The following is an 8,886-nucleotide window of genomic DNA, read 5'->3' as shown; positions in this document are numbered from 1 at the left end:
CGTGATTTTTCGTTTATAACCGTCGAAAAGTTTTGTCTTATTACTTGATGTCTGAATGTTTGTTTTTTGCAATTTTTGGCATATGTGATCTTGAAGCATATATAAACAAGTTTGACGGTTGGATCATTGAAATTAGTTTGTAAGATGCGTATCCCATCAAAACGATAGATTCACCAACACTTAAGAGTTTATTTATATTTTCATCAAGTATAACATAAGATTTTGTGGTATCCACTAGTGTAAATATTTTAAATTGAAGATCGAATTTATTCATTGTATTTATATAAGATCAAGGAGTGTAGCTGTAAAAAATCATCAAAATCAAAGTTAAAATAACCGTTAAATCGTGATTTTTCATTTATAACCGTCGAAAAGTTTTGTCTCGTTACTTGATCTCTGAATGTTTGTTTTTTGTAATTTTTGGTGTATGCGATCTCGAAACATGTATAAACAAGTTTGACGGTTGGATCATTGAAATTAGTTTCATAGGATGCGTATCCCATCAAAACGATACATTAACTAATACTTAAGAGTTTATTTATACTTTCATTAAGTATAACATAAGATTTGTAGTATCCACTAGTGTAAATATTTTAAATTGAAGATCGAATTCATTCATTGTATTCATATAAGGTCAAGGAGTGTAGCTGTACAAAATCATCAAAATCAGAGTTAAAATAACCGTTAAATCGTGATTTTTCGTTTATAACCGTTGAAAAGTTTTGTCTCATTACTTCATCTCTGAATGTTTGTTTTTTGCAATTTTTGGAGTATGCGATCTCGAAGCATGTATAAACAAGTTTGACGGTTGGATTGTTGAAATTAGTTTTGTAGGATACGTATCCCGTCAAAACGATAAATTCACTAACATTTAAAAGTTTATTCATACTCTCATCGTTTTGATGGGATATGCATTGATGTTATACTTAATGAAAGTATAAATAAACTTTAAGCGTTAGTGAATCTTATCGTTTTGATGACTTTGAATAAATATATTAATTATTTATATATTTTAAGTGTTAATTAGACTATGTTTGAATTAGTATGTGATGATATTTAATAATAAAATTACATTTATGTTTTTTATTACGTATTTTATTTTTATTCAAGTTAAAATGTTATAAGAGATAAAAAAAGAAAAAAAAAAAAGCTGGTTATTTTTTTTCTTTGGGTTAAACATTAGGCGGGAAATGGATGGGTATAGGTTGCAAAATTTCCCAAACATTAGGTGGGAAATGGATGAAACTCTTGAAATATTAGGCGGAAAATTAATTATTATAATTTTTTTATGTTTTTGGTATTTTTAAATTACTTGATATTTTTATTTTTAATGTGTTTTATGATTTTTAATCTCAATCTTTGCCTATAATATACTATAAAAATAAATAAATAAATAAAACTTAAAATTTAAAATTTATATAGAATAATAATTAATAAACAATATATACATATTCATTATATCTATTGCATTTTATAGTAAGTTTTTTTTAGTAGTTTAAAAAATTAAAATCATCAAAATAGCATTTTTCTTATCGTGTCGAAACAGGTTACCCGCGTGTCACTCTCGTGTAAACCTGTTAAGGACCCGTTATTAACGGGTTATTATCGTGTGACCCGATAATGACCCGATTAGTTATCGTGTTGACCCGAAACCCGTTATTTTCGTGTCGTTTACGTGTCGTGTTAACGGATCGTGTAATAAATTGCCAGGTCTAATTCTTGCCATTCATACGGCATCATAATCCAACAAGTTTCACAACACAGCAGCTAATTCGTTCAAAGATTCCGACTCCATCCTCCAAACACACGAAAAACTGCTACCTAAGGCGCAAAACCTCACAAATCGCCAACTGCCAAGAACATTATTTAGTAAATTCGGACAAATTCACACGCGCAGTGAATGTTACACATAACACCCAGAATGGCAGACCAGTTAAATAATATAGCCAATAATATTGAGACAACATATGTACATGTCAAAGCTAAAGAAAATGCAAACCATTTTCACTCTGACATCATCTGATTTTTGGTATACAAATTGACAATCTGTAACCTATAATAATAGCACTATTCTATTCCCTCACTTCTATTACATAACTACCATTTCCAGATTATTCATACTACAGTTTTGGACAGAATACATCATCTACGCAAACATATGTGACAACCACCGATAACTTTGATGGACACTATGAACAATAATTTGACTTCCGCGCACCTTAACCAGGTTTGTGATGCCCAGATAGCTGAAGTCCATCTATCATCTAATCATATGGCCCTCGGTTCATGGTGCTAATTTGAGTTCCGAGACTAGCCAACCTTATTGATGAACTTCAGATAAAGGAATCTAATGCCTATCACTCCCTAGGCCTGGCAAGCCATAGAGAACTGAGGGCTCGAAGACGTGAAAAATAATCGTTTATTGCAAGGAGTGCACGAGCTGATTGCCGAGTCGTCAGTATACGATGCATTTGTTGCAATGTTTGTTGCCGAAGATTATCAGCCTGGTAATTGACAAAACGAGAATGAAACAAATAAGGCGCAGAAATACTGAACACTGACAAACTACAAAAATAAGGTATTAATTACATTCATAGAAGGACAAGGTTATTTTAGCATATAGCCCGGGTGCCCTAGATGCATGTACATAAAGAAACAAAAATAACAATTAACGTTTCAGATGTTTTAGGCAAGACTAAAAGGAAGTCCTTTGAGACAGACATTGCAACCTATCTTAGGCCAAATCACCAAGTTTGTGAACAAATCTTGTTAAACATGCCTTCCGTGCAACAAACTTCTTGTAAGACAAAGATGGTATAATTGCGTTTAAAAGGAGAACCGAGTTTTTTTGTCTCAAGGGACAACAGTTCATTTCATATTTGAAAACAATCAATAAGGACTATATATTGTATGGGTGAAATTTAGGGCCAACAAAACAAAATGAAGAATAGAAACGTAGAATACAAGCTTATCTTTTTAGTATAATACTAAAAGCAATGTGGTTCCATTCAACCTACAGGTTCCAACACCAAAGCGATATCATTTCTCCAGATATGTCACTCAGCAATACCGGCCTATTCGTGATTCAGTTTTTATTTTTAACTATTTGTAATTGAAGCAATTAATTGTCGTCACACCGGAAAAGCAAGCTAGTGGAATTAACTATTCAGGAAATTCACCTGGCGGAGGAACCCATCAAGGGTTCCTAGCTTTCCCATGGCCATGGCCATTTGACCCATATAGTTTGCTACATTCCCAGATGATCCTGATGGCGCAGGTGAGCCACTTGCCAAGGTCTCAGAAAGGGATTGCTGCAATGCCTCCATCCCTTGTGACAGAGCATCTTCAGCCTGCTGGGATGATTGCTGCAGGTTATAAATACCTACCAATTGCTGCTCCGTTAAGGGTTCCAATTGACTCACCAGAAGCTGCACCAATGTCAAAACAGATTAACGGGACGCAGAGATCTAATCGAGAAGATAGGACAGAATAAATGTATTATGTCCACGTATATATGAAATGAATTTTGACAGCTCATTAACTACTTTCTTAACAGAAAAAGAAACATCAATTGTGCTGACTCATTAATTTCAAAGTTGGGCACTAAGAATTTCCATTAATAGCAATCGTGCCATAGAAATACTCGTTTCCATGTACATGATTTTGTGAGCATATATGACATGGCTATGTTTGGTGTGGGTGATCCATAAACTAGTAGATGTAGAATTGAAGCCATAGATCCAACATTGCCTCATTTCCGTCATATCAAAACATGATGTTAGGCTGATAGCCCCAACTCAAAATGTCATAAACAATAGTTTCATGTCAATAGGTTAACACATTGGGAGAAAACAAGGGAACAAAATGTTAAAAATAACATATCATACACCAGGAGATGGAATTGTGCAGAAACTAAAATGGTCGAAATTTTTTTTTTATATAGATTTTGTAAGCCTCGGAAGATAAATGTTGATAGGGGGATTATCACCATATCAAATATCAACAGAGTAGGGAGCACAAATTTTCACCTTAAGGAGCTCAGATGAGCGGAAGCCGCCAATCCACATGAAACACCTTTCAGCTGGTGTTTTCCACATTCCTGATAAGATGTGGAAAACATCAGCTTTTGCTGCAGTTCCCTTTAGTCTAAAAATGTCATCGTAGTGTGCAATGACGTTATCAATAACAGTACGAAGTTCAGTGTCACCCGCATGTGAATTAACGGCAGCCCTCAACTCATTTATTTGCCTGTTGTGCTCTTCTAGCCACCTTGCATATTCCACATCAAATGCCAAAGCACCTATGAAATAAAAATACAAATAAAACAACAATATTTTACCATCAAATATCAGTTAAGTGGGAAACATATGTTCTCATGCCAGACAGTTCAGCAACATAATGCCATCTTGCCAGATTGTCAACCTGGTGTGTGGTCCAGATCATAATCTAACAGCATAAGAATCTTATGTTTCCAAACTGTCTAGGAATAGAATATTGCCTTATGATCACACAACATAAGAACAACATCATCCAACATGCTAGCAACTACACCGTTATTAACATGAAAAACAGACCCATAATTTAAATGTTCATGACATGCTTGGAACCAATTGCAAAAGACTGGGTACCAACATTATAGAACAATCGAAAGCAAAGAAGCTGTAGAAGTATCCACCCAAAATATTTGACTTACTACATCACAATGTTAATGCAGAGAAGGCCTAACCCCATCTTTACACTAAATTTCTTTAACATACATATGCATATTAAGGCACGCTGATTTACACCTCTGCGATCAATTTCAAAATTTCAAGTCCAGGAAAAATTAACCAGTGAAAACATGAGATTAACAGGTTCAAATACCATTTCCATTCATTGAATGTGATTGATCTCCAGAGCTTGAAATGAATATTCCCTGTAAAAATAAAGCCATTAATATGATACAGGACACCCATGCCCTTCCATTTCAGGAATGAAAAATATATGATATATTAGATGCAAGCATATACAGACAACAAAACCCAACCTGCTGACGGGCTCGCTGAAGCTCTTGCTCGAGCTGAGTTAATTTCAGCCGACTACTCTCAAGTTGTTGTACATATGCCTGAGAGAAGAAACATAACATAATATTACTTCCCCACAAAGAACAGTAAGCATGACTCTTACTAGATAGGGAACACTAACAATGAATAAAGGGAAAAATAATAAACTCCTAAAAATACTTGAATAGTAACCTACTTTTTTCCGTAATCTGCTTTTCCTGGCAGCTTCACGATTTTGAGCAAGTCTACGCAATGTCTGTAGAGAATGGTTGCACGGTAAAAGGTAATCCAATAATCATGCAAGATGATAATTTAATGGTATATTTAGTTTAAGTTACCAAACCTTTTGATCCCCAGATTTTTCTTTTGACCTGTCACTGGAATCAGAAGCTAGAAGAGCAGTCATTTGATTCCCTTCAATCTGCACAAGAACAATGAATTTAATTTCACCATAAAAAAAAAATAAAAAAATAAAAAGCAGCCAAAATCAAATGAAGAACGAATATTCTCAGCAGCAAAATAATTTTGTATGGCAAAATGAAGGATATGTCACTTTGAATCTTGGATACAAGAATGAAAAAATAAGTAGCAAAAGTGGAAGCAGGAGATGTTACCTTCTGATTTTTATCTTCTGTGTCATCTGTTGAAGTATCAGTCCTGGGGCTTCCATCTGCCATATTGGACTCCCCCCAGTTCTCATGATTGCTACGTGACACAGAGAGCAAATTTGGCTGTGGCTCTTTTTGCAGTGGCATAAGCTGAGATCCCACAAAAGAAACAAAAAGGTTTATTTCCAAAGATGCAAGCGACTGAATTCCAGAATGCTTGCAAGTTTAATCTTTTTAATCCTGTTTTCATTTTCATTTCTCATTTTTCTTGTTCTTTTGTGAGGGGGAGGGAGAAGATACAAAATTACCTTGTTTAAACCACCAAATTGGGCATCACTACTTCCCACTGCCTGGCGATTTAACTTGTTTTGACTAAACATTGGACCTAAAAAATCAACAATAATCAAGTGATTACAAGTCAAAATCAAAGAGATACCATAACAAAAGTAAATATTATCTGACAGTACGTGTGTATATACATATTACATACGCCCCCTTTTACTTAAAAAACAGAATCAGAATCACTTTCTCTTCATCATACTCCAAAACTGCCAGAAATTACTTGTGCTTCTGAAGTCACACTTCAGAAAGCCAATGAAGAATAGGATCTGTTTTAAGGTAAGAATTGAACAACAGGACTAGAACAGTAGCTTCCAAGAACGTAGGAGTATATCTCAGCTGATAGGTCATTCAAGTAAACACCTACAACCAGGCACTAGGAAACTAAACATGGAAGCTGACTAGAACACTAAGAAAACCTTATCCATAAGCTCATTTACCGAGTATGAAAATCATAAGACAATTTATATGTTCAACCACGTTAAAATTCAAAGAACTGTCATAATAACAACTTAAAGAAACAAGAATAGGAAAATTGCTAGTATTGAATTTTGCTTCTGATAAACACCAAGATATTTGTTACATACTTCTCCCAATGTCAACAGCATCCTCTATGCGAAATCCAAGAGTTTGCTCAAGAGTTCTAAAGTCTGAAATCCGAGATGAACGAATGGAGCTCCCCTCTGTGCCACTGAAAGCACAAATCATCAGAATCATGACTACCAAAATGACAAATGCAATCAACAAAAAAGGAACTAAATCCATATACATTGGCCAGAATGATAAGGCCAAAAAGGTACCATCAGAAATCATAATTCAACTACCAAACCCCCCCCCCCCTCCTCACAAAAAAAAAAAAAAGAGTCAAACGTAAACATGTTAAGAAGCTTCTTCAATCATGATGTAAACAGATGAAGAAATGGTTACCAAATTAAAGGTCATGGAAACATCTCAAGTAGCATATGTCCTGTTCCTTAATTTTAGGATCATTATTATCATATTCTTGTATGCAAATAAGCAAATCGGAACAGACTTTAATAATTAATACTAGATACAACAATAATACAGCTACTCTGTTTGTTTCAATGAACAGTCGCATAATTTCAAATCAAATTGGGAAAAACAATTCCTCCATAACAGAACAATAGTATCCAGTTGCAATTTTCTTTTGTCCTGTTCGTTGGCTCTATTTTTTGTTATCATTTCAGTCATACAAAAACTGAAAAAACAAAGCTATAACTCCCTTGCCTCAAATCATTGGCAAACATTGTTTATACCGTGGAAAGACGTTATGCCATATTAAATCCCCATACTTTTTACACAAACTTGAGCTGTTGATGCATCAATCTGATAAATTTCCAATGGTTACTTGTAACTTAGCACTCTATTTAACTTCAAGCATATGGTAAGAATAAACTTCAGATACTAACATTTATATGCTGTTTGGGTTACAATATAAAAGAGTAGTAGACAAAGGGCCTAGTCATTTTAAGTGGTGGTTATTCCATTCCACCCGTTAGACTGTAGGATTCTAAGTTCTAATTTATGTTCCTTTTGCGGATACTGTCCAACCACCGGACAAAGCATGAGATTTTAATATCAGCAGCATATGGCACCAACAATTCTACCAAAATTATATTCATGTTCTAGCAGCACAGAGGCCGCTGCCAGACCACAGCTTCTAAACTAACTGAACGCCCAAGGAAACATATTAAAAAATCAAGGATCTATACTACTGCCAATTAAACTTAAAAGATAAGAACAATATAATACAATAAATATGTAAAAATTTAGGACTGTAAGCGAATACTGACGTGGGATTGGGAGTGGGTACTGGAGGAACAAAGCTCGGCATGTCGGTCACAACTTTATTACCATCATTTGCATCAACTTTCACTCTTCTACTGCCCATGGATCAACATCATCATCACTGCCGCCGCGGCGCCACCAATCCCAAAACCAAAGAAACCCACCTTCAACAACCCCTCCACTGAAATAACCAAAAACCCAATATTCAGAAACTCCTAAAATTCAAAACACAAGAGACTTTTCGAACCAAAATTCAAAATTCAAAGTCCTAGCTACGCAATTTACCAGAAAGATTTTAGCTCTAAATACATATACACAAAATAGAAATCCAATCAAAAGCCACCTACCGACTGAAGAAATGAAAGTTCACAAAAACCAGAAGCAGTAGCATAAGATAGCTTACTTACCAATAGTAAAAGCTGTATAAACAAACAAACCCTAAAGTTTGAAGTCCAGCAAAGAAGATGAAGAATCAGAGCTCAAGGCAGTGAATTTCCAGAAATTAAGCAAAACCCGGAAGCTGAAATTGGAAGCCGAGCTAAAACAAAACCCTAACCCTGTGAAGCTTTGTGAGGATAAATACCAAGTCCCTTTGACCTTTTGATCCTCTCCCCATAATAATATTATTATTCTTTATTTATATATGCCATCAGAGGGCTGGAAACTTCGGTCCAAGAGGCCCACCTTGAATTTTGAGCACTTTAACTTTGTTTATTTTCTTCAAGAGGTTGAGAGAGAGAGAGAGAGAGAGAGAGAGAGAGAGAGAATAGAAGGCGGATGACGTCCTGATGATACCATCTCCCTTCCAGAGCTCACCTTTCAAAGCTCACCTCCATTTTTATTTTATGAGTTTCCTTGTTTCCTTTTTTGTCTTTATTTTACTGCTTTCTTCTTTTCCCCAATTTTATGTTAATTTATAAAAAATTTCCCCTATTTTATGTTAATATAAGAATTTTCCTTTTTGTTTTAATGAATATAATACTGCCCCCATTTCCTTTAATTTCACGTTCTTAACCATAAAATACACTTTTGCTTTTTTCGAATGGGAAGGAAGTAAACCTTCTTTTTTTTTGGATAATGTTAGTGAT

General features: G+C 34.8%; 1 protein-coding gene across 1 annotated transcript; it reads right to left on the bottom strand.

The window, feature by feature from the left end:
- Window positions 1-1,922: 1,922 nt before the first annotated feature.
- On the bottom strand, window positions 1,923-8,348 carry LOC125472736 (transcription factor TGA2.3-like). Its single transcript, XM_048574512.1, has 12 exons — window positions 8,206-8,348; window positions 7,804-7,979; window positions 6,577-6,680; window positions 5,959-6,035; window positions 5,657-5,800; window positions 5,386-5,463; window positions 5,239-5,298; window positions 5,027-5,104; window positions 4,864-4,915; window positions 4,029-4,300; window positions 3,180-3,428; window positions 1,923-2,504 (listed from the first exon to the last, which is right to left on the bottom strand). The coding sequence occupies exons 2-12, from the start codon at window positions 7,899-7,901 to the stop codon at window positions 2,358-2,360; spliced, it is 1,359 nt and encodes a 452-aa protein (XP_048430469.1). The 5' UTR covers window positions 7,902-7,979; window positions 8,206-8,348; the 3' UTR covers window positions 1,923-2,357.
- Between the last annotated feature and the right edge of the window lie 538 nt (window positions 8,349-8,886).

This window comes from the organism of the source record quoted next, unplaced genomic scaffold, assembly GCF_019419815.1.
Source record: "Pyrus x bretschneideri cultivar Hongxiangsu unplaced genomic scaffold, Pyrus_bretschneideri_v1 Contig72, whole genome shotgun sequence".
NCBI lineage: Eukaryota > Viridiplantae > Streptophyta > Magnoliopsida > Rosales > Rosaceae > Pyrus > Pyrus x bretschneideri.
The sequence above is the reverse complement of the archived record's forward strand: the minus strand, read 5'-3'. Positions and strand labels throughout refer to the sequence as shown.

Bases quoted from the DNA above. Each gene is read 5' to 3' on its own strand.
- LOC125472736 (XM_048574512.1), bottom strand. From the start codon at position 7,901: ATGGGCAGTAGAAGAGTGAAAGTTGATGCAAATGATGGTAATAAAGTT. The intron at 5,464-5,656 runs GTAACATCTCCT...GTTCTTGTGCAG, and splicing joins CAGAAGATAAAAATCAGAAG to ATTGAAGGGAATCAAATGAC. The intron at 2,505-3,179 runs GTGAATTTCCTG...GTCAATTACCAG, and splicing joins TTGATGGGTTCCTCCGCCAG to GCTGATAATCTTCGGCAACA.